Source organism: Peromyscus californicus, unplaced genomic scaffold (genome assembly GCF_007827085.1).
Source record: "Peromyscus californicus insignis strain IS unplaced genomic scaffold, ASM782708v3 Scaffold_2__1_contigs__length_46816999, whole genome shotgun sequence".
In the NCBI taxonomy this organism is placed as follows: Eukaryota; Metazoa; Chordata; class Mammalia; order Rodentia; family Cricetidae; genus Peromyscus; species Peromyscus californicus.
The window spans coordinates 34,419,372-34,443,881 of NW_026294540.1; the positions used below are offsets into that span (position 1 = coordinate 34,419,372).

Sequence of the window (24,510 nt, forward strand, 5' to 3'; positions counted from 1 at the left end):
GCAGCGGCAGGCGGATCTCTGAGTTTGAGACCAGCCTGGTCTACAGAGTGAGTTCCAGGTCAGCCAGGACCACACAGAAACCCTGTCTTGGAAAACCAAAAAAATAAACATCTGGCCCTGAGCCAGGGTGTTTCAGGTTGCACATTGTGTGGCAGGAGGGCATGCACAGGGGTTCTGAGCATGCATGTGTGTTCAGAACCAAGGCTGCAAGGAAGTTGCACTTTGTGACACCAGGATACAACTAGGATTTGTTCCATGTTTTCTCCATCTATCAGTTTATTGATTCTTGTTTTTTCTAGACAAGGTTTCTCTGCGTGACCCTGGCTGTCCTGGAACTCACTCTGTAGACCAGGCTGTCCTTGAACTCAGAGATCCGTCTGCCTCTACCTCCCGAGTGCGGGGATTAAAAGTGTTCACCGCCGCCACCACCACCACCACCAGGCTACACATTTTACTTGTAATTTTTGATTGTTGCACAGAAATGTCTGACTTGCCAAGTATGGTGAGATAGGGTTGCAGCCCACAGCTGAAAAGGCAGAAGGGAATGGGGGCTGGGATCTCAGCTGGATCAGGTGACCCTCCCACCCTCCGTTTCTGTCCCCTACATGGAATGTTAACAGGCCCAGTCCCTCAAGGGTCTCCTTTGGGTGGTGACAGCTTCTCTGATCCAAGAGGACAGAGTTCCACCACCCACTCCCAGCTCCAAGTGGACAGGACATGCGTCACAGTGAGGACATGGCCAGCCAGAGCCAGCTGGCCTGAAGCCAGGCTTCCCTCAGCTGCCCGGAGGCCCAAGTGTTCACAGCATCCTGAGCCTGTGAGAGCAGCCGCGGTTCCTACGTGAGCAGTCCTTTCAGATCCAACTGCCACTAGAGGGCAGTAGTCCCTGCATCCACAAGCCTAAGGTACATCATCTCCTGGAACAAGATGCCACACAGCAGAAGAGAGGATGCACACTGGGGCAGCCCCTGGGCTTCGAACTACCAGCTCACTTGAGTGGAGCAGAGCTAAGCTGTCCCTGGGGCTTGTTAAAGTGTTAAGATGGAGCTGGGCGGTGATGAAAAATGCCTTTCATTCCAGCATTCGGGAGGCAGAGGCAGGCAGATCTATGAGTTTGAGGCCAGCCTGGTCTATACAGTGAGTTCCAGGGCAGCCAGGGCTACATGGAGAAACCCTCTGAAAAAAGGAAACAAAAGTCATAGGCTTGTCTCAGGTCCAGTTAGGCACAGTGGCGGAATACTGCATTCCTGTGGGGAGAGAGGCAGCCAAAGAAAGCGTGGACTCCTTCCTGGGTCATGGGTCTCGGGCAGCCTGGCTATTTGTAGCCAGACCCGACCTCACCTACAAAGCCCTGTCCCCAGCCTTGTCCTGCATCCCTGAGACACTTCTGTCACTTCAGATTTAATTACTGTAAAGCCCTGGCTGGGGCTAGCACCAAAGCAGTAGGACACCAGAGCCCAAGGGGGGCTCATTCGTGTCCCTCACCACCACCACCGCCAGACTCTTGGTGGCCAGAAGGGACCAAAGTGTCACATGATCGGGGTCTTACATGCAGTCCAGCTGGCTCTTGCCACTCCTGGTGGCATCTAGCCCTGCCCTTCCTCCCCACTTGGGGAAGCCTTGTGCTGTCTGCGGCTGTACCAAGGGCCACAGGGTGCTACTGAGGAAGGCGCTGCTGGAGTTGGCATGTTGTCGTAATAGGCATGCGCAGCAGGGTTGTCAGCCTGAGCATCCCAAAGCCTTGAGTGAGCACACTGGAAACAAGGAATATAAACAGAGAAGGGAGGGAGAGAGTAGCTGGGAGGATCAGGAACCATAGCTCTGGGCCCCCTGGTAGCCAAGTCAAAAAGGGAAATGTGGTGGGTTGTCACTGTCAGGGAGAATTGGCTTCAGGAACCAGGAGAGAGGTCCCCGGAAATCCGCTGGGAGAGGCTCTTTTTCACCAAGGATTCTTGACCCAGGTGACCACAGAGTGTCAGTCCTCACAGCAGAAGAGGCAGAAGAAGGGGACGAAATGTCACCTATAGTCAAGCTCAGGCATCCCCTGGGATTCCCTTGGTTCCAGTCAAAGGTGAAGCACCCCAAACTGGGCAGACTCTGTCCAGGTAGAGAGATAGGAGGGTGCTCTGGGGGCTGTGAAAGAGGGTTAGACCAGGCATCTGGGTATGGGGACCCCATGGCCTGGTGCGGAGCCTGTGATAGCCAGTGGTAGAGTCTGGTGGGAAAGGTCCACGAAGTGCCTGGGACCTAGTCCGTGCTCCGGGGATTTGGCTGCCTTGGGGACTGGAGTGGAGAACAGTCTGTAGTGTTCAGGGTAGAGGAGCCTGGAAGGTGGGTTAGGGTTCCTGGAAGCACCATATCAGGTCAAGGTAGAGCTGCTAGGCTGGGCAGGGCGCATATCTGCACCCCCCTCATGATGCCCAGAAGAAAGGCCAGCTTCCAGCCTTCAGTGGACAGAGGTGGGCAGTCTGGCTCCACTGTACACTGTGACATAAAAGCTGTGGTACTCAGAGGGACAGAGTAGGCACTGTCTGCCCATCATTCATGGCTAGGGATGTTCCAACTGCACCATTGCCTGCAATGTGCCCCAAGGGAGAGGTAGGCTAGGCTCTGGTAGTTTTCCAGTGTGTGAGCACCCTAGGATCTAGGCACTGCACACAAGGTCTGGGCAGGTGGCCGCATGGTGAAGGCTGGGGCAGGCCGCAGATCCAGGTCTTCGGGGCTGAGGCCGGGCGGGGGCAGCAGATGGTACCGCTGAAGGAGGCCCGCAAACAGCAGGAAGAGCTCTGTCTTGGCCAGGCTCTTTCCAATGCAGACCCGGCGGCCTGTAAGAGAAACCAAGGCACCATGTAGGATGCCAGGCCTGCTTCTGGAGAGGAGAGGGAAAAGCAAGAGCTGGTGAAGGCACTCCCTGAAGGCTGAGGGCCAGCAAGTTACCGGTGGAGAAAGGCAGGAAGGCGCCCCGCTTCACGAAGCGCCCGTCAGCATCCAGGAAGTGCTGTGGGTTGAACTGGCTTGGGGTCGCCCATTGTGTCTTGTCCAGGAGCACGGAGGTCAGCAGAGGTATCACAGGGGTGCCCTGTGGGGTAGAGGGGTCGCAGAGTAGGCTGTTCGTCTTAGAGGGAGGGGAAGGAGTAGAGCGCCACCTGAGGGGAGTTCCTGCCTCCCACCTATACCACATGGTGTCAGCCTCTCTCCCGGGCGAATATGAGACCCAGGAAGTCCCCTGTCCACCCCGTCAGAGGGAAGGGGTAAGTAGGACCCCACCTTGGGAAGCAGGTAGCCACCCAGCCGGAGGTCAGCAGCTGTGCAGCGGGGCACATGGGGCAGGAGTGTGATGTACCGCTGGGTCTCATGCAGCACTGCATTGGTGTAGGGCAGTGCTCGCTGGTCCTCTGGCCGAGGTAGCTGCCTGGGGCCCAGCACTCGGTCCAGCTCCTCCTGCACGCGGCCTAGGCCAGAGGGTGGCACTGCATGGGTGAAGCCCCATCCCTGACCCCTAAGGGTCCCAACCCCCTACCGTGGGGTGACTCTCACCCTGCACGTGTGGGTGCTTAACCATTAGGAAGACTGCCCACTGCAGCGTGGCTGCCGTGGTCTCTGTCCCAGCCATGACCATGTCCAGTGTGCAGGCCAGGACATTGGCCTCGTCAAACATGTCCTCGGGGTCATCTTCCTGCAGGGCAGATGATTAGAACTGGGCTTGAAGCTCTATGATCCAACCCCAACCTGTGGACCCACCCCAGTCCTAGATCCCAGAGGAGAACGGGTAGAAGTCAGGCTTGGCGAGGGTGGGGCTGGGAGGGGTGGAGGAATGGGAGGGGGAGTAAAATGGCATTTACTGAGGGTCCACCCAACCCCTGTGCCCATTCCAGGTAATTTGAGGGGCCAATCTCACAGAGAAGGAGATTGAGACTCCCAGAGGTCCCCAGCAGATGGGAAAGAGCCCTCGGCTGTTCCCCTCCCCTGAGCTGGGGCCGCTAAGCCCCTGACTGGTCTCGGGGAAGCCCTGTCCCTGTCCACACCTGGCCCTGCTGAAGCAGAGCCTCCAAGTAACTCCGCACGGGGCCGCCACTTGGCGAGGGTGATCTGTGCGCCTCCAGGAGGGTTCTCAGGATGGCGCGCACCTCCTCGATCTTGCTCAAGACAGGCCTGTGCAACCGCAGCAGAGCCCCCAGCCGGGGGAAGGTGTTGAATAGCTGAGAGTGGGCGGGACAGGGGGTGGGGTAGAGGTGAGATGACGTGCAGTTCCTGCGAGCAAGCCGATCCAGCAGCAGGTGCATCGGGCAATGCTGCCTCTGGCCACAAGAGGGCACCAGACCAGCAGCACTGGAGGCTTGCCACCCTCCTGGAAATCCAGGGGCCAGGAGGGAATCTCAGGGTATTCAGGAAGGAGCCAGCTGACCTGATGTACTTGGATGGCTCTGTCAAGAGCAAGAGTAATGGCTGCCTAGGGACCTATTCCTTTCTATCATCCCTGGACGGGAAGGGCAGAGGAGGGATGGCTACCATGGAGAGGGAGTCACAGCTTTGGGGGCTCACGGGTCTTGGGGAAGGACATGTGGCTTACAGCAGAGTGGGTCTGGTGCCAGTAGGTATTCAGAATTCCAGCTGCTCCTACCTTGGCAATTGCTGGTGGGAAATGCCACCTATTGCTCTAAAGTGATGAGGACCATTCCTACTGCCCAAGCTATCCAGGGGGGACCCCACCTCCTCCATCCCCCAGGGAGTGCTCTGAGGTTGAGCTCACTGCTTGCTCTGACCACATGGGTGGGAATCCCAAGCTTGCTCACCACAGTGGCTGCTCCTCCTCACCCCTATGGGACCTCATCCTGAGCCAGAGCCCAACTGTAAGGGCTAGGTGCTGGGTACTGACTGCCCAAGCTTCAGTTAGGAGCACGGTGGCCCAAAGCCAGGATTCTTCTGTTTTGTTTTGTTTTGTTTTATTTTTTCGAGACAGGGTTTCTCTGTGTAGCCCTGGCTGTCCTGGATCTCGCTCTGTAGACCAGGCTGGCCTTGAACTCAGAGATCCGCCTGCCTCTGCCTCCCGAGTGCTGGGATCAAAGGTGTGCACCACCACCGCCTGGCTAAGCCAGGACTCTTTAAACTTTAGGGCACTGGACATAGGAAGGGCTGATTTTTGTGATTTCTGTGATGAGGAGCATGTGGTCAAGAACACCTTTAATCCCAGCACTCAGGAGGCAGAGACAGGTAGATAGATCTATGTGAGTTCAAAGCCAGCCTGATCTATAGAGAGTTCCAGGACAACCAGAACTATATAGAGAGACTTTCTCTCAAAAAAATAAATAAAAGGGGCTAGAGAGATGGTTCAGTGGTTAAGAGCACTGACTGCTGTTCCAGAGGACCCAGGTTCAGTTCCCAGCACCCACTTGGCAGCGTACAATTGACTATAACTCCAGTTCCAGGGGACTGACACCCTCACACCAATGCACATAAAATAAAATTTAAATAAATGAATAAAAGGTGCTTGGGTGTGAGGGACCTGTAGGACATGGGTCCCACAATACTGTGAAAGGCCCCCACCCTCACCTTTAGCCGCCGTATCTATTGCTGTAGGGGTATGAGGATGCCCCGTCTGCCAAAGAGCATTGGGCTTGGTTCCCATGCAAAACATGCCAACCAATGGCCAATGTCACACATCCCTTGTTCATGTTGTTTTTATTTTCTCTTTTGAAACAGGTCTCATGTTGTTTTGGCTGCCCTCGAACTCACTATGTAGCCAAGGATGACCTTGAATTTACAGTCCTCCTGACTCCATCTCCAGAGTGCTGGGATTTTAGGTGCTCCGCTTGTGTGGTGCTAGGGATGGAACCCAGGGCTTTGTGCATGCTAGGCAAGCGCTCTACCAGTGAAGCCACATTCCCCAGCCCCAGGGCTCCTGTTCAAAGGGCGAAGGCTGACAGCAGTGGAAACTAGGAAGACTGTAGGGTACCAACCAGCCCCGATCTCGGGGTCCAGAGCTGGCCCCCACACCCTAGTTCAGCAGGGGCTCAATTTCCTGTGGAGTGGCGGCCTCTCACCTGTATGCCAGGCGACCCCAACAGGACCATGACCTGGTCGATGAGATTCAGCAGGGACACGAACACAGGGTTCTGGTAGTCAAAGCGCTGGCCAAAGAGGAGTGTGAAGGTGACATTGCAGGGTGCCCAGCCCAGCAGAGCCAAGGGGAAGGGCCGGCCTAGAGGTCGGGGAGGAAGACAGGCCTCAGGTGGGCAGGGATGCCAGGGAAGGGCATTCCGCTCCCCCACTCACCTCCATAGCTGTCCAGCTGCCTCTCAAGACAGGCCAGCTCCTGCAGCACCTTGCCCACCATGGGTGGCTGTCGTACACCCAGGCTGTGCAGCGTGCGCACTGTGAATTGGCGAGCCACCCTCCAGTGAGCTCCAGAAGAAAAGAAGATGCCTGTTGGGTAGACATGAGCCATGAGTGCCAGCCACTCCCCATCCTGATGATGTATGCGGGGATCAGGAGGCCCAACTGGGGGCCCCAGGCTCAACTCCAGACCCCTCCCATTCAGAGGTTACCCTTGGTCATACCTCTTTTGGCTTGTAATGGACTGATCCTGTCCCTCCCCAGCACCAGCCCAAGAGGCCAAGCCCCATTCCACCTGTCAGGGAATCTCAACGCCCACCTACCCCCACCTCGTTGGATGTGCTGGAAGATGGGGATTGGGGGTCTGTCGGCCAGCTCATGCCTGGTCCCAACCAGGGCCTCCTTCACCACCTCATAGCCTGACAACACCACTGTCTTCTGAGATCCCAGGTGGACTGTGAACACTGGCCCGTAGCGTTCTGAGAGCTGGTAGGGACAGACAGGCATCAGACAGGCAGCCTCCACCCACCCTCCAAGAGCTGGGGTTAGCAGGACAGCAGTATGGTAGACCACCCCAAGAGCCCCTCCAGTCTCCCCAGGAGGGAGCGCTGTTCAGACTGCCATCTCGTCATTTCAGAGACAAAAAGAAATTGAAAACAGGAAAGCAGGAGTTGAATTTGTGTGGGTCTCACCGAGAGCCATGGCTGGGCCTGCCTGATATCTGATCCCCAGAATCAGGCCTGAAGTAGGGCCTGAGCCGCTGACTCTATTCCTGAAGCCACATGGAGTCTAGCCTGATCCATCCTAGGAAAGGTGAGGGCAGAGCCACCTCAAGTCAGGTCTGTGGCTGTGTGGACTTCTCAGCAAACAAGAGTTCCCCGGACAAAGTTCAAGGACCTCCACCCCACCGAGTCAGTCAGCCCTGGCTAGAGGCAGTGCAACCAGCTTCCCCTCACCTCTGGGTCCTTGGGAGAAGTCACACCCCAGTAACACCGCTCCCCGCCTCCCCAGACAAGGGCACTGCTGCATGATCTGCAGCCGTGCCCATTTCGGTCACTTCTAGACAGATCTGCCAGCTTCTTCCTCACTGTCCCACGCAGGCTTTCCCCCACACGTGCCTCACAGAGCCCTCCCTACCCACCACTGCTGAGCCGTAACCCTGGGCTGCACTTCCTGCCTGTGTCTATTTTATTTATTTTTATTTGCAGTGCTGAGCTAGAACCAGGCCCTTGTGCATGCTAAATATGCACACTACAATGAGCTATTCCCCAGCCTAGGTCACCTCTTCCTTCCTACATCTGCTCCCGCGCAGGACCAGTCTCTGGCCTCCTGTATCCCCCGACTGGCTTCCCTTGTCAGAGCTGGGACGCGGACACCGTCCAGGCTGTGAAATGACATAGGACTGCCCACCCTACCTCCATCAGTGCCCGGTCCTGTTGGGTCACACCCAGCAAATGCAGGTTCCCCAGGAACGGCAGAGGGCGAGGCCCAGGGGGCCACCGAGGGGCCAGGGAGGGGTCTCGGGCATAGCCCCGGAGCAGCCCCCACAGCCCCAGGAGCAGCAAGATGCCCCAGACACCCAGGAGCAGCAGAGCCATGTGAACAGCTGGATAGCAAACCCTCAGCTCTCCAGGGGCCCTGTGATCCCTGTGCCTTATAGCCATCCTCCCCAGGGCGTGCCGGCACCCCACCCACCCCACTACCCCGAGAATGTGGAACGAGCAGTTTGCAGGGGACAGCCCATCAGGAGGCTTAAAGCTACAGTCTTTGTGGAATGTGGGGTCGCCTCTGTGGCAGGGAGCCTGGGTTGGGGGCTGAAAGAACCTCTGTAGGAGGTGCAGGGCCAAGGCTTTGTGGTCACAGGTTGTCCAAGCCTGGACCATCTGGGGTCAGGCTTCCAGGATATCCACACCCTTCCATGTGCCCCCAGGTTCCAGTGACATGGTTGGAGCCCATTGTCTATTCTGTCCCCAATTCTCTGGAAACTTGTTAGTTCTACATGGTCTTCCCATCAAAGTGGAACTTGTGGGGTTTGGGGACTGGTTCTTCATCCTGAAAGGAAGAGTACCCTGTGTCCTCAGATTAGATCCTTCAGAAGCAGGATCCTAGAGCCCAGCAGGTGCAGGGCCTCTATCTAACACTGAATGCCCTGTGTAGCCATCAAGGGCCTCAAAGCCCATGGCCTTCAGAAGCAGCCAGTGTCTCCTGAAGTCGAGGGCACTCACCCCAGCAACCTAGAATAAGGGGCAGGGTCACCCAGACACTGAGGGGCCATCTAGCAGACTGTGTACACAGCAGGTGGCCAGGTTTACAGGCCCAGCTGTCTGGGCCCTAATCCTGTCTTTTAAACCCCGGTGGCCTCACTGGGGAGGAGGTGTCGCCATGAGAAAGGGCTGTGCGGGGCGGGTGGCTGTTGGCACCAGAAGTAGCTGGGCTGCTTCCCGCAGCCTGCCTCAACATGAGGCACCTGGAGTCCTGTTCCCCCTCCACACACTCCAGCAGGGCCCCTCACCATGGGGCTGTCCCCTGGGGCGTCCTCCACGCCCTGCACAAATGCTGAGCTGAAGCAGAGGCAGAAGTCACCCCCACTCCCTGCACCCAGGTCTTGCTCCCCTGTATTGCCTGTGGAGCAAAGCCCAGCCTAGACTGTATCTCACCTGCACTGGAAACCTAGCACCTTGATTCCCTGGAACAGAATGAGCCTGGGCTGGGACAGCTCCTCGTCATCACCGTGGATGTCTGGGCCATGCTTCAACCAACTGCTACCAAGGCCACTTACTGGGTATCCAAGCTAGGGATCCTTCCCAGCCAGGGAAATCTACATAATTGCTGCAGGAAGCACTTACGGAGCACTCTCCCTGTGCCAGCCTTGGCCAGGAGTCAAAGCCGTGGAAATCATTGGCAGAGGGACCAGTAGGATCCTGCCATCACAATTCCAGGGCAAGACTGGTGTGATTCCGTTTGCTACTGAATATGCATTGGGTGGGTAGATGAAGTCAAGGCAGTTGGTGTTTTGTGGGGTCTGTACCGCAGCTAGTGAGCTGAGATTTGCCTGGCTGTCGGGGGCAATGTGATGTGGAGGGAGGTGTAGAGAACCCAGACAGGCTGGGACAGGAGAGGTGTCAGGGTGATCAGGGCTGGAGTCTGCAGCCCCTCCAGGAGCAGGCATGAGCTCACCTGCCAACATAAGAGTCCCTATGGCTGCAGCAAAGCTCACCCCAAAGTTGCCTGGGTGAGTGAAGTAGTCTGACATCCAGGCATCGATGGACAGCTCCTTCCTGGGGCCCTAGGGAAAGGCTGCAGCATCCATGCGTGTGCTGTGACTGGTGTGGCCCAAATCCTCCTGCTTCTTCCTCCTGAGGGCTGGGATTACAGGCAACGCTGCCCAGTTACCTTGAGGGCTTTTGGGGGAAAGGATTTTTATTGTTTATTTGATAAAGGGTCTCACATCTCATGTAGCTCAAACTGGCCTTAAATTCTATGTAACTGAGGCTGACCTTGAACTCCTAATCCTCTAGCCTCTTCTTCCCTAGGACTGAGATTACTATTTTGTGCACCATGCACAGTTGAAAGATTCTCTGTGTGTGTGTGGTGTGTCCATATGTGCATGTTCGTGTGTGAGTACACACATATGCCATGGCACGTGTGTAGACACCAGGAGAGGATGACCTCTGGTGTCAGTTCTCACCCTCTGCCTTGTTCCAGACAGTCTCTTGTTTGCAGCTGCATAGGACACACTAGCTGGCCCAAGGGCTTCAGGGATTTCTCCTGTCCTCATCTCTCATCTTGCTGTAAGGAGCGCCGGGGACTGCAGACATGGACGATACCACATCCATTTTTACCTAGGATCTGGGAATCCTCAAAGTTGCACATCAAGCACTTTACCCTCTGAGCCATCTTCCCAGCCCCACCTTGTTTATGCAGACAGGATCTCTCACTGGCCTGGAGCTCACCAATTCTGCTAGGCTTTCAGCTAGCCCTCAGGGGTTCTTTCGTCTCTGCCTCCTCAGCGCTGTGATTACAAGTGTGTACTACGTGCTTTTTGCCTGGCTTTTTATGTGCATATGGGGATAGAACACTTACAATGTTATCAACATTTACAAAACCACACGCATAGTGCACACAATCTACTCTGCAGATAGGTACAGTTTAGCAGATCACTCACTGAGCATGTGCCAGACCCAGGGCTCCATCCACCAGAGCTGAGAACAAAAGAAAAAGGTGGGGGTGGGTACTGAAAACAGATTCTGATGAGTTTTGGCATGTGTCTGGGCCATTGCCACAATTAAACTAGCAAGTATCCGTCACCCTACAGTTTCCCCAAGCCCAGTGTGTCCCTCACCATACATCCATCATGCATTGCTTAATGCTATTTTTAACATGACTGTGTACCCAGAATTAGACACGGGCTTCCTTTGCTGTTTTGGGTGTGGTGGGTATGAATGTTCATGTTGTTCCTAGCCTTAGGCAGTCACAAACCAATCTGCTAAAGATATGAGGGTAAAGCAGAGGGAGGTGGGCACACCTGTGTGCTCAGCACAGGGGTGGCTAAGGCAGGAGGATCATGAGCTCTGGGCCGGCTCGTCCCATATAGTAGGACTTGCTCTGTGCACACCTGTAAGAGATGCTGCAAAGCAGATTCTGAGCAAAGGGATGCCTGCGTGAAGGTGTGGGGGGTTGTTATTATTTCTTGTGATGCTGAGAATCAAACCCAAGGCCTTGCTAGACAAGGGCTCTACCACTGAGCCACACCCAGCCCCTCACTGGGGGATTCTAGGCAGGTGCTCTACCACTGAGCCACACCCCAGCCCCTCACTGGGGGATCCTAGGCAGGTGCTCTACCACTGAGCCATACTCCAGCCCCTCACTGGGGGATCCTAGGCAGGTGCTCTATGAATGAAAAAAGAAAGAAAGAAAGAGAGAGAGAGAGAGAGAGAGAGAGAGAGAGAGAGAGAGAGAGAGAAGAAAAAGGAAGGATATGACTTCTCCTAGGTAAAGTGGAGGTTTACTGTAGGTATGAGAGAGAGCATAGTCAGAGGCAGGGACATCTGGGAGAGTCCAGAGAGTGGACATGATCCTGAGCTGGGAGGGGTGTTGAGGAGACAGGGGAGAGCCAGGAGAGTAAAGGGTAGACAAAAGAGCCAGGTAACCAAAATGGCTGGATTATATAGGGAAGGGCAGCTGGGGGAAGGACAGCCCAGTCCCTGGGTTGGAGAAGTTTAGGGTAGCGGGCGGGGTATGCCAGCCATATACCTGTAACAAGTAGGGACTGAGGGATGCTGGGAGACCCCGGTGGCCAGGTCTGTTTTGTTACATTAAATAGGCACCTCAGTTTGTCCCGGGTTTGAGACCTAACACTCTACCACTGAATTATATCCCCACTTCTAGTTTTTTTAGGCAGTCTAAGTATGTAGCATGTAGCCAGGTTGACCATTAGCTCCTCCTCCCACGGAGTGTGGGCTGGCGTGTAGGTGTGCACCATCCTGTCTGGTAGCTGTTCTTTTTTTTTCAGTGCTGGGGATTAAATCTTACTTTTACTAAGCTCCATCCCCAGCCCCGGGCTGTTCCCTTTTTACATTTTTATGGAATTTCCCCCACGCCCTGCAAAGGTGTGGCGCCAACTGTCTCCAGCAAGGTTGCTCAATCCTCCAAGGGTCTGTTCTCATCAGACTTACTTGGGGCCAGGCTGACAGAGGCCCCGAGCAATCCCTGTATGCAGAGCTTGATTGGACAGTTCAGGTTACATCTGGCCTTGACCTAATGTGGAGGTGGGTGAGTACCCACCAAAGATGGCCACACAGATGCTCTCGATCATATGTCCTTCATGTTGCTCTCTTTCTATCAGAAGGGGCCCTTATTTCCCACACTTGCATCTAGAGGCGCTGTGGGGGATGCTATAGCACTCTGCAGGCTAGGTCATAAAGAGATATAGTTCCCACCCAGCTTTTAGGCCTTAGTGCCATGCTGGGAGGAAGCCTAGGTGGCCTGGAAGAACCTAGGTGTAGAACACCAACAATCCAAAGACATACCCATGCACCTGTCATCAGCCTGAGCGGGTTGGTTGTAGTATGACATCGGGTCAAAGCTGGGAGTTCTTTCGCCACTTGTCAGATACGTAAACTGAAAATTATATATCTATATCTATATATCTATATATATCTATATCTATATATATATATAGATATATATAAAAATCTCAGGGCTGGACAGATGGCTTCAGTGGTAAAAGTACTTGTCGTGCAAGCTTGAGGACCTGGGTTTAGATCCCCCAGCATCCATACAAAAGCTGGATGGTTGATACATGAGTATTCCTGGTGATGATCAGTCAGAAACTAGAAGATCCCTAGGGTTTACTGGCTAGCCAGTCTCCTGAATTAGGGTGCCCCAGGGTCAGTGGGAGACTCTGTCTCAAAAGATAGGGAGATGGCTTCGTAAGTAAGGGTGCTTGCTGCACAATCATGAGAGCTGGAGTTCAAATCGCTAGCATCCACATAAAAAGCCAGGCATGGCTGTGCAGGTCAGTAACCCCAGCCCTGGGGGGACACAGATGTGAGATCTGGAGAGCCTGTCGGCCAGCCAGCTTTCCCAAAGGTGGTGAGCTTCCAATTCTGAGAGAGACCCCACCTCAAAGCAATATGGAAGAAGACGCTTGACATCCTGCTCTGGTCTCCATATGTGCACACACAGGTGTGTCCCACTACACACACACACACACACACACACACACACACACACACACACACACACCCCTCCCTCAGCTAAACAGCCTTCGATCGCAACACTTAAGAGCCCAGCAGTTAGGAGGCAGCTCTCAATGAGTTTGAGGCCAGCCAGAGCTGCATAGCGAGACCCTGTCTTAAAACAAAACAAAACCGCCAGGCGGTGGTGGCACACGCTTTTAATCCCAGCACTCGGGAGGCAGAGGCAGGCGGATCTCTGTGAGTTCGAGGCCAGCCTGGTCTCCAAAGCGAGTTCCAGGAAAGGCGCTAAGCTACACAGAGTAACCCTGTCTCGAAAAACTAAAAAAAAAACAAACAAAAAAAAAAACCCCAAAACAAACAACAACAACAAAGCTCCCACAAGGCAGTAACCGTTTCCTAGGAATGGCGGGTGAAAAGCTTGCTGTCACGGCCCCGACGCCAGCCTCTGCTGCTTTTTTGGTTCTTCAGAGTTGCCTGACAGAGGTCCTGCCACCTCAGGGACAGAGATGTCCTTTCATTTCAAGCAGAAAGGGCTGCTTGCTGAGTCATAAAAGCCACCATTGTTCATAGCTCAAAAAAAAAAAAATTAATGAGTAACTCAGTGTGTGGCCCCTGGCTCCAGGCATGGAAAAGGTGGGAAAGAGGTATTTCTATGACAAGGACAAAGTACAGTTTTCCTTCTGGAGGTGTGTGTGTGTGTGTGTGTGTGTGTGTGTGTGTGTGTGTGTGTGTTATACATGCACATACATGTATATGTGTGTACCCCATGCACACGTGGAAACCAGAAGAGGATGTCAGGTGTCCTGCTTTATCACTGTCCACCTTATCCCCTTGTGACAGGGTGTTTGCTGACCCTGGAGCTAAGTTGGGGCAGCCAGCAAGCCCCAACTCCTTACAGTCCTGGGCTTTTAGGCCCGTGCCACCTGGTCTGGCATTTCTTATTTTTTAATTTTTTTGTAGGCTCTGGGGATTTGAACTCAGGTCCATCATGCTTGTACAGCAAGTGCTCTTGCCTGCTGAGCCATCTCCCCAGGCCCCTTCTTGAGAGATAAGCTGAACTAGAATTGGAATGGGCTTTCTGGAGGTTTGGGTAGGGAGGTGGTACCCCTCTGCAAGGCAGTCTATAGGTCTGGACAGCAGAAGCTAAATCCAGCCTCCCACACAGGAAGCCAGCATGGAATCCAGCAAGGAGACCAATGGACGGCTTTGGAGAGGGGGTCCAGAAAGGTGGAAAAGGGTGGGCTCTGGGGTGGGGTCTGCTGGCCAAGCACCTCTCTGCAGTCCCAGGGAACTGTTTCTTCTACCCAACACTGGAAGTATTAGTGAGGTTGGGATCTGTCAGAGGACTGTAGAGGGAGAGATGCCCCCCCTCCAGGAGCCGCTATGAGCCCACGGATGCTCCTCCTGCTCACTGCCAGGGTCTGGATGGTTGTGTGACATAGAAACCATTTGTGGCTGTGATGGAATGATGGACAGCATCCCACAATCACAGCCAGTGTTGGGAGGCAAGGAGCAAGTGGTCTTCCCCGTCCCCCAGCTGAAAAGCAGGGGTTCTGGGGACAGACATTGCTGCCATAACACGTCAGTAGACTGCATTCCATTACCATAGAACATTCCTTACAAAGCCATGTAGCACAGTCCCAACCCGCTCCCCACTCCCAGGACCTGATGGCTTCTTCTGAAATAACATCATGGCAGATGTGAGCAGCTGAGGTTGAAATTGTTCGGATGAGCCGAGCATGGTGGTTCACACCTTTAATTCCAGCACTTGGGAGGCTGAGGCAGGTCAGTCTCTGAGTTTGAGGCCAGCCCGTTCTACAGAGTGAATTCCAGGACAGCCAGGGCTATGCAGAGAAACCCTGTCTCAAAACAAACAAACAAACAAAAACAGAAAGAAAAAAAAATTTGTTGGGATGGCACTACCCCAATGTGGCAGTGTCCTCATATAAGGAATTCTTGGACACAGACACACGGGGAGAATGCCACCAGAAGTGGAGGCCCAGAAGGAACATTGTTTCTAGCAATCCAGAATTACCTAAGATTGACAGAACACTCCAGAGGCTGGGGGAGAACCTGGGCTCCCAGAGCAGGCAGCAGGGACAGCAGCCCACAATGGTGCTAATGGTCCACACCTTAGGCTCAGACTTCTAGTCTCTTGAACCACAGAAGATGTTCTTTCGGCGGTTTTGTTTTGTGAAACTGGGTCTTGCTACGTAGCCTAGGATTGCCTATAAAACTCAGGCAATTCTCCTGCCTCAGCTAGGTGTGAGGCACTACACCCCGCTTTAATTTCTGACTGTAAAACCCTTGTTTGTGGTGCCGGAGAGAGGGCTCGGCGGTTATTAAGAGTAAGAGCACTGGCTGCTCTTCCAGAGGACCGGGTTTCTACTCCCAGCAGCCACATGGCAGCTCACAGCTGTCTGTGACTCCAGTTTCAGGGGACCCAGTAAACAGGGGACTCAACACCCATGGCAAAACACCAATGCATATAAAATAAAAATAATTAGAAAAAAAAACAACAACCACTTGTATGTGGCACTGTGCCACAACACTACCCACAGGAAGCTAGCCACCCGCTCCTTTACTGTGCTTCTTGCCTTGATCAGACCCTCCGAACATATGGGAAACTCAGTCCCTGGCAGACAGCTGGATGGGAATGAAGACCCCGGGGCACAAACTGGTGTCCTCGGGCAAGGGGCTGCACCTCTCTGACTTGTTTTCTCATCGGAACCAAAAGATGGCTGGGCTTCTGCGGAGAAGACTGGAAAGCGCCTGACTGCGACCACCACTGCGCCCTATCAGAGCACAGCGGGGGGCGGGGCCTAGATGGATGGGCGGGGCCGAGTGGGCGGGGCGGGGCAGGCCCACTGCTCGACTAGCTCGGCGCTTCCTGGGCCTGCTCGGTGCTCGACCGTCCGCCCTGCGTTGCCGCTGCTCACTGCTGTTGCTCTGGCCGTCATGTCGACCGCAATGAACTTCGGGACCAAAAGCTTCCAGCCGCGGCCCCCAGACAAAGGAAGCTTCCCGCTGGACCACTTCGGTGAGGCGAGGCAAGGCTCAAGCTGCCGGCGGCCCGGGATTGGGTGGCAGGGTTAGGAGTACTGAATCTGGGTGGCAGCGTCTGGGGTGCTGAGTCTGAGTGATAGGGTTTGGAATGCTGTTTCTTGGTGACAGGTGACAGAGTCGGGGTATTGGATGTGGGTGGCAAGGTCTAGGATACTAGTTCTGGATAGCAGGGTCAGGGGTGCTGGGATTGGTGACAGGGTTATGGGTGTAGGATCTGGGTGACCCGGTTAGGGGTACTGGATCTGGGTTTAGGGTCTGGGGTGCTCAGTCTGGGTGGCAGTTTGGAGTGCTGTTTCTCTGTGATAGATGGCAGGTTCAGGGGTACTGGATCCGGGTGGCAGGGCCTGGGGTACTAGATCTGGGTGATAGGGTCAGAGGTGCTGGATTTAGGTGCACTGTCTGAGGAGTTAGATGTGGATGACAGGAAATGGGGTGCTGAGAGCCCAGGTGTGAGGTACTGGATCTGAGAGACAGCATGTGGGGTGATAGAACTGGGTGGCAGGGTCAGGGGTGTTGGATTTGGGTACCAGGACCCGGGATGCTGGATCTGGTGGGTGGAGTCTGAGGTACTGGACCTAGGAGTGCAGAGCAATTAGAGCTCCAGGCACCTCTCAGAGCCCCGTGTGAGTGCAGGTAGGGAAACTGAGTCTTGAGGATCCCTATTTCAGAGAGCCACCTGCCATGGCACAGTCCTTCCAAGTGAGAGCTCCTTTAGACTTGGATCTAATGTGACCAGGACTGTGATGGGCTCCTGGAATAGAACACAATGTTAAGCTCCCCTGTGGCTAGCCCAGGAGCCACCATCCCTCCTCAGCTTGAGGCTCTGGTCTTCAGTGAACATTAGGCAAAGAAATATTTTCAAAAAGCTTTTTGATATCTAATATTGGGGCTGGAACCCAGACTTGGCACGTGCTGGGCAAGTGCTCCACCTCTGAACTATGCCTCCAGCCCAGAGGATTTCCATTCACAGTTCTGACGTCTACAGTTAAAGTGCCTTTTGGAAAACTGAAATCTGTGAAGGAAAAGAAACCTGTGAAGGAAAAAAACAACTTGGAGAAGGTTGTGGACAGTCTCGTGAACTGGGGCCTAGCATGCCCAGGAACAGGAGGCCCTGAGTTCAGTCTTCAGCACTACAAAAAAAAAAAAGAAAGAAAGAAAAGAAAAGAAACATCCCCTCCCCCCTCCAAAAAAAAAAAAAAAAAACCTACCACAAACAAAACCAACCCGGAGAAATGCTGCTGACATTGTGGTGTTTATGGTGGCTTGTTAGTGTAGACTGAGCATCGTGTGAGTTTCTGTGGAGACTCCAGCTCCAGGGACGGCTTTAGAGATGATTGCCTTTTTAAATTATATTTATGTATTTAGTGTGTTTGAGGGTGTTCCATGGTTCACATGGAGTCAAAAGACAATTTGTAGGAAGTAGGAGGGGTCTCTCTGCCACATGGGTCTTGGAAATCAAACTCAGGTAGCAAGTACTTTTGCCCACCGAGCCCTCTAATCTCCTTAGATTATTATTTTCTTCAACATTTCATTGGGAAATTTTCCATTTTTAAAATTTATTTAAAAATTTAAAAAATTTTAACTTTATGTGTATGTGTGTGTGTCTGAGTTTAACTTTATGTGTATGTATCTGCATGTGTATGTGTGCATCTGAGTGCATGTGTGTGCATTTGGGTGTATGAGTGTGCATTTTTTTGCATGTATGTGTGTGCATCTGAGTGTGTGTGTACATCCGAGTGCATGTGTGTGTATCTGAGTGTATGTGTGTGCATCTTGGTGACCAGAAGAGGTTGTTTGATCCCTTGGAGCTGGAGTTACAGGCATTTCCTAGCTGTACAATGTGGGTGCTGGGAACCAAACTCAGTTTCCGTACAAGAGCAGCCAGTGTTCATAACCAGTGAGCCATCTCTTCAGCTCCCTTATTTTGTTGTTTATTTTGAAGTGATGGGGATTGAACCCAAGTGATTGTATGCCAAGCATGTCCACTACCCCAGAGACACATCCACAGCCCCAAGAAGGAAACAAATTTTGATGGAAACCGTAGCACTGCCCCGCAGGCCGCTGTGTGAGCAGGTCAGGCCTTCTCTTTACAAACAGGACGCTGTCTTCCTTTTCTTTTTAGGTGAATGTAAAAGCTTTAAAGAAAAATTCATGAAGTGTCTCCACGACAAGAATTTTGAAAATGCTTTGTGCAGAAATGAATCTAAAGAGTATTTGATGTGCAGGATGCAAAGGCGAGTACTCCATCCCAGTTCCGCCCGGAGTTCCCATCCCAGCTTCCTGCGGCTCCCACAGCCTGTTCTGCCAAATGCCCATCAAGATGCTCCTTGTTCAGGCCTAGGGTTCTGCTCAGATTTTTCCTTTTTTTTTTTTCTTGGAGTGTGTATGGGTGTGTGTTGAGAGCCACCATGTGGGTGCTGGGAGCTGAGCCCTGGTTCTCTGCAAGAGCAGCAGGCACTCTTCACTGCTGAACTCTCTGTCCAGCTCCCACTGTATTTGAGACAAGGTCTGTCGAGGGCCTGGAGGTCACTGATTAGGCTCGGCTGGCCACAGGCCGGCCATGGAGTCCTCCCATTTCTGCCTGCCAGTGCTGGGATGGCAACCCCACCAGCACACCCAGCATTCTTTAGGTGGGTTCTGGGGGAAACTCAGGTCCGTTTTACCAACCCGGCTACCCTGGCCACATCAGAGTGTTGCTTGGCAGGTGAGGTGGCACTGAGGCTGCCAGGCCTGCCCTGGGAACCTCTTTGTGAGTGACAGTCCTATCCACAGCCCCATTCCTCAGAGCTTTGTCCCTCTCCTTCAGCTTTCAGAATCACACACCCCAGCAGTGCTGACTGAGCCGACAGGTTTCCATGCTCAGTCCGTAAGAACGTGCATTGTGCCGTCCCTTCCAGTGAAAGCTGTTTGGAATGTCATGGGGGCAATAGGAGACTTCAGCAGTGATGGAGGATGGTGCCTGCCCTCCCCCAAGTTTACTTTTGAGCAGAACAAAAAACAGTGAGCTGTGGAGAATAAGAGCCATAACCGTGAACGTGAAGTGAAGACTCGGGTAGTGTGTCATTACACAGGCTGGGGGCGGGGTGTCTGTGGTAGTTGCACGCACTGGAATTCAGGCACCTCGGGATCTCAGGATGGTTGACGCCAACGGGCCCCTGAGGCCTGCTTTCTTTCTTTGACAGATCCAGACAAGTCCCTGAGGTATAGGCACATGGGGGTTACAGTGTGGGGACAGCTACCTCTAAGGTCTTGTCCTGACCTCGCTGCCTCCAGGTGGCACATGGCTGGCGCTGAGCCTCAGTGACTGCCTGTAGCCACAGAAGGTGGCCAAGAGTTTCTTCTTGGCTCTGCTGAGCTTTAGAAGAGGGACAACATGATGCCGGTCTGGGGATAAGGATGTGAGCAGGTTCCTGCCTTCCCTAGGCTCAGTCCCTGTGTCTTGGTGTCTGCAAAAGGAGAGGTTCCCACAGACAAGCTGGGCAAATTCAGCAAGTAAGAGCAACACTAGGACCTGTGACACAGGCCTGTCATCCCAGCAGCTCGGGAGACTGAGGCAAGAGGATGGAGAGTTTGAGGCTAGCCTGGGCTACAAAATGAGTTCAAGAACCATCTGGGCAATTTATTTTTTTTAATTTTTTAAAATTTAATTTAATTTAATTTGATTTTTTCTAATATAAGCTTGATACAGTACAAATTCTTATCCTAATAGTGAAATTTTTCATTGAAGCTTGCCCAGTGATTGAGTAAAAACAAAACTTATTATAAGCCACAGTCATCCTAGGGTCCCCCCTGCTATGTAGCCTCTCTGGTTCTGTGGGTTGCAGTCTGATTGTCCTTTGCTTTATATCTAGTATCCACTTATGAGTGAGTACATACCATGTCTGTCCTTCTGGGTTTGGGTTACCTCACTCAGGATGGTATTTTCTAGTTCCTGCAAATTTCATGTTTTTCTCTGCTGAGTAGTACTCCACTGTGTATATGTATCACATTTTCTTAATCCATTCTTCAGTTGACGGGCATCTAGGTTGTTTCCAGGTTCTGGCTATTGTGAATAATGCTGCTATGAACATAGTTGAGCATGTATCTTTGTGGTATGATTGAGCATTCCTTGGGTATATGCCCAAGAGTGGTATGGCTGGGTCTTGATTGATTCCCAATTTTCTGAGAAACCACCATACTGATTTCCACAGTGGTTGTACAAGTTTGCATTCCCACCAACAGTGGAGGAGTGTTCCCTTTGCTCCGAATCCTCTCCAGTATAGACTGTCATTAGTGTTTTTGATCACAGCCATTCTGACAGGTGTAAGGTGGTATCTCAGAGTCGTTTTGATTTGCATTTCCTTAAATGTCTTTCAGCCATTTGAGATTCTTCTGTTGAGAATTCTCTGTTAAGCTCTGTAGCCCATTTTTTAATTGGATTGTTCAGTATTTTGATGTCTAGTTTCTTGAGTTCTTTATATACTTTGGAGATCAGTCCTCTGTCAGATGTGGGGTTGGTGAAGGTCTTTTCCCATTCTGTAGGCCATCTTTTTCTCTTATTGGCCATGTCTTTTGCCTACAAAAGCTTCTCAGTTTCAAGAGGTCCCATTTATTAATTGTTGTTCTCAGTGTCTGTGCTACTGGTGTTATATTTAGGAAGTGATCTCCTGTACCAATGCGTTCAAGAGTACTTCCTACTTTCTCTTCTATCAAGTTCAATGTAACTGGATTTATGTTGAAGTCTTTGATCCACTTGGACTTGAGTTTTGTGGGCAATTTATTAATGTCCTATCTCGATATAATAAGAAAAACAGGGCTGAGGATATAGTTCAGTGGTAGATCACTGCCTAGAATCCCCCAGTGAGGGGCTGGGATGTGGCTCAGTGGTAGAGCACCTGCCTAGAATCCCCCAGTGAGGGGCTGGGATGTGGCTCAGTGGTAGAGCACCTGCCTAGAATCCCCCAGTGAGGGGCTGGGGTATGACTCAGTGGTAATGCATTTCAGAATGTGTGAGGCCCTGGGTTCTACCCACAGCATCCCCCACCCCCTGCCAAAAAAGAACAAAAATGAGCGGACTTGTTTTGACTTTAGCGCCTGGCCCAGATCACAGTGGCTCCTGTGATTGCTCGGAGGGTGTGGCTGGTTTGCGGTCCCCTGGGGAAGTGACTGGTCTACGGACAAGGCTTCTGGGCAGGACCGGCAGAAGGACTTCTTGCCTGTTTGTCAGTGGGAAGAGCTGCTGCCAGGCCTTCCAGTCCCCATGTGTCTGTGCCGCACTTAGTACCATGTAGAACAGGTGCCTCAGAGCCTGGAAGGAAGGACCCGCCCGCTTCTGTGACTTACAGGGCCCTGAGCTAGGTGAGTGCAGGCAAGCAAAGATGTTTCTGGTTTTGTCTGTTATTGGGAAGATTTTTTGTTGTTGTTTAGTTGGTGGTTTCGTTTGTTTGTTTGTGTGTTTTGTTTTTTGGGTTTTGTTGTTTAGTTGGTGGGTTTGTTTTTTTTTGTTTTTTTTTTAATTGTCTAGGCAAGGTCTGGCCTGGACTGGAACTTCTGGCAGTCCTCCTGCCTCAGCCTCCTGAGTGTGAGGATGACAGGTGTATGACACTGTGCTTGACTGGTCCATTATTTTGTTAGGCTAGTTGGTAATGAAATCATCACACATACACTTGAAGCTGATGTAGCGCATACACACACAAATGCATAAATAAATGCAATTAAAAAATAAAATTAAATGCTGGGCAGTGATGGTGCATGTCTTTAATCACATCACTAGGGAGGCAGAGGCAGGCAGATCTCTGTGAGTTTAAGGCCAGCTTGGTCTACAGAGCAAGTTTCAGGACAGCCAGAGCTACACAGAGAAACCCTGTCTCGAAAAACAATGATAAAATAAAATAAATAAAAATTAAGTTACAACATCCCTCCTTAGGCCTCATGGGCATGGTAACCTCAGGGGCTGGCCTTACAGCCCTCCTGCCCCCACTCCAGAGAGGTAAATGACAGGAGGCTGTGGGTCACGTGGTGCTTGGAGTGAGTGCTGCCGGGACAGGCAGGCATGGGTGCGCCCTCAGGAAGGCGCCAGAGCTAGGGCTCATGGGAGTGGCTCCTGCCTTCGATATCTGAAGGACTTCTTTCTAGGTGGGTTCCCTTCGGAGGCAGAGGCACATTGAAAGATTCCTTTGGCTGTGTGTGTGTGTGTGTGTGTGTGTGTGTGTGTGTGTGTGTGTGTGTGTGTGTTTGTGTGCATTTTGTGCATGTGATAGTCAACCTTGGAGCCGGGCGGTAGTGGCGTACGCTTTTAATCCCAGCACACAGGAGGCAGAGGCAGGTATATCTCTGTGAGTTTGAGGTCAGCCTAGTCTGCAGAGTGAGCTCCAGGAGAGTCAGGACTGCTTCACAGAGAGACCCTGTCTCAAAAAAACAAAACAAAAAACAAGAACAAAAACAAAAGAAAGAAAAAAGAAAAAGTCAACCTCGGGTTTTGTCAGGACCACCCATCCCACTTTTGGAGACAGAGCCTCGCTGGCCTGGAGCTCACGGACCAGTCCTGCTCTTCCCACCCCTGGTCCTCCTCAACTATGGGGACACTTACCTAGCCTCAGCTCCCAGGCTCTGCTCACACCTGGGGGGTCCTGTGGCACTGTCTGGCCCCGCCCACATCCTCAGCCCCTGCCCTTGTGAACTTGGGCTGACCTTGTGGCTGGAAGGGACCTTGGGGCTCACATGGCCGGTTGGCTCCTCTCCCTGTGGGAGGGACATTGTTCTCTGGGTCTGGTTTTCTGTTTTAAAATGGGGGTGCTGGGAGGCTGGGCAGGCGAATGATCATAAGAGCGTGGTCCCGTGACAGCATCTTTCTCCTCCAGGCAGCTGATGGCCCCGGAACCACTGGAAAAGCTGGGCTTTAGAGATATGATGGATGAGAAGCCAGAGGCCAAGGATGAATGTTGAGAAGAGAGCTACAGAACCACGTCCCCAGCTGCCTGCAGCAGAGCCTTCTGTCCATGGGGCCAGGAGACCTGAGACTCACCTGTGCTGCCCAGTGGAGGGCGTCCCCAAGGGGACTTTAGAGCATGGCTCAGCCCTGCAGCACACCCCAAAACGTCTCCTCAGTTGTCCTTGGTTTCCCTTCAGACAGTGGTTTTATTCTTCCATGTGTATGTCACAGGATTCTCTCAGGGTCCAACACCGATGTGCTAAGATGTCCTGCCCTGTGTGGTCGTCACACCACAGAGCCCTGGACAGCTCTCCACACTGAGTCTTCCTGTCACAGACCTGAGTCTTCCGACCAGAACCTGTCAATGAAACTGTGCGCCCGCAGAACATCTGCCCTTCGTGCTCACAGATGCACACCGGCTTGCTTCCCTTTGTCTGTGTTCTTTTTGAACAAAACTGGAATACAAAGCAGGAAGTGAGAAACTCTTTGGCTTTTGACATATTTGACTTCTTGTTTTATGTGTTTTGAGACACGGTCTCCTGTAGCCCAGGCTGGCCTCAAACTCCCTATGTAGCCAGGGATGACCTTGAACTTCTGATCCTTCCGCCTCCAGGTCTGTGGTGCTGGGATCACAGGTGTGCACCCTTACACCCGGCTCCTGTGGTGTGGGGGTAGAACCCGGGCTCCCTGCACGCTAGGCAAGCACTCTACTGCTGGAACTGTGTCTCCGGCACACTTTCCTGCTTTTTAAATGGCATTTATTTATTTATTTAGGGGAGCACTGTCCCAGTGTGTGGGTCAGAGGACAACTTACAGGGGTCATCTCTCTCCTTGCACCAGGATTGAGCCCTGGTCACCAGGCTTGGTGGACTCACCCACTCAACTTCATTTTTCTAGGGTAGCAGCAGATGTCTTTCTCCTAAAGATTGTTTTCTAGATATCCCGAGACGTTTCTAAAACTAGGTTTTCCTTTCAGTAACCCGCCTGTACGCCTCCACAGGGCATGCCAGCACTGCCTAGAACCTGGGCTGGGGTCAGTTCCTTTCCCACTCTTGCAGCATGGTACAGGAACTCTATGTTTCCGTATCTCCCAGTGCTGGCTTGAGACCCCGGTGCAGAGCAGTGACCCTGGAGTGTGAGCAGTAATCAGTATCGAGCTGTGGGTTGTTTAAACATTCGGGGGCCTCTGTGCTGACGTGGGTGACTGGGGGCTTTTGCTGTGTGTAGGAATCCAGAGACAGCAGCAAAATGCCAATGCCAAGTACCACCAGGCTCAAGCACCCTCGGATCTGTGCCTTCCCAGAGCTGTCGGAGAAGAGCTAGCCCAGTCTGCTTGCCTGGCTCCTGTCTGACTGGTGAAAGATGGTACGAGATGGGGGTGGGGTATAGGTGTGGTGGCCCACATCTTTAGTACTCAAGAGGCAGAGGCAGGTGAATCTCTAAGTTCGAGGCCAGCCTGGTCTACATAGTGAATTCCAGGACAGCCAGGGCTCCATAGAG

At 52.7% G+C, this 24,510-nt stretch overlaps 2 protein-coding genes across 4 annotated transcripts in view; one reads left to right on the forward strand and one right to left on the reverse strand.

Moving 5' to 3' along the window:
• Window positions 1-511: 511 nt before the first annotated feature.
• Window positions 512-7,931, reverse strand: LOC128120639 (cytochrome P450 2W1). The gene is made up of 9 exons (XM_052754799.1): window positions 7,749-7,931; window positions 6,657-6,819; window positions 6,274-6,423; window positions 6,042-6,199; window positions 4,026-4,199; window positions 3,538-3,676; window positions 3,268-3,452; window positions 2,938-3,079; window positions 512-2,825 (listed from the first exon to the last, which is right to left on the reverse strand). The coding sequence occupies exons 1-9, from the start codon at window positions 7,929-7,931 to the stop codon at window positions 2,638-2,640; spliced, it is 1,482 nt and encodes a 493-aa protein (XP_052610759.1). The 3' UTR covers window positions 512-2,637.
• Window positions 7,932-15,907: 7,976 nt separating this feature from the next.
• The window catches only part of LOC128120375 (cytochrome c oxidase assembly protein COX19), a 14,922-nt gene continuing 6,319 nt past the window's right edge, over window positions 15,908-24,510 (forward strand). Inside the window, exons 1-3 of one of the 3 annotated variants that reach the window (XM_052754288.1) lie at window positions 15,908-16,074; window positions 18,223-18,338; window positions 22,944-23,495. In XM_052754288.1, coding sequence (XP_052610248.1) covers window positions 15,993-16,074; window positions 18,223-18,338; window positions 22,944-23,024 — 279 coding nt within the window. In that variant the 5' untranslated portion in view covers window positions 15,908-15,992 and the 3' untranslated portion in view covers window positions 23,025-23,495. The other 2 variants (XM_052754287.1, XM_052754286.1) reach the window with 2 other exon arrangements.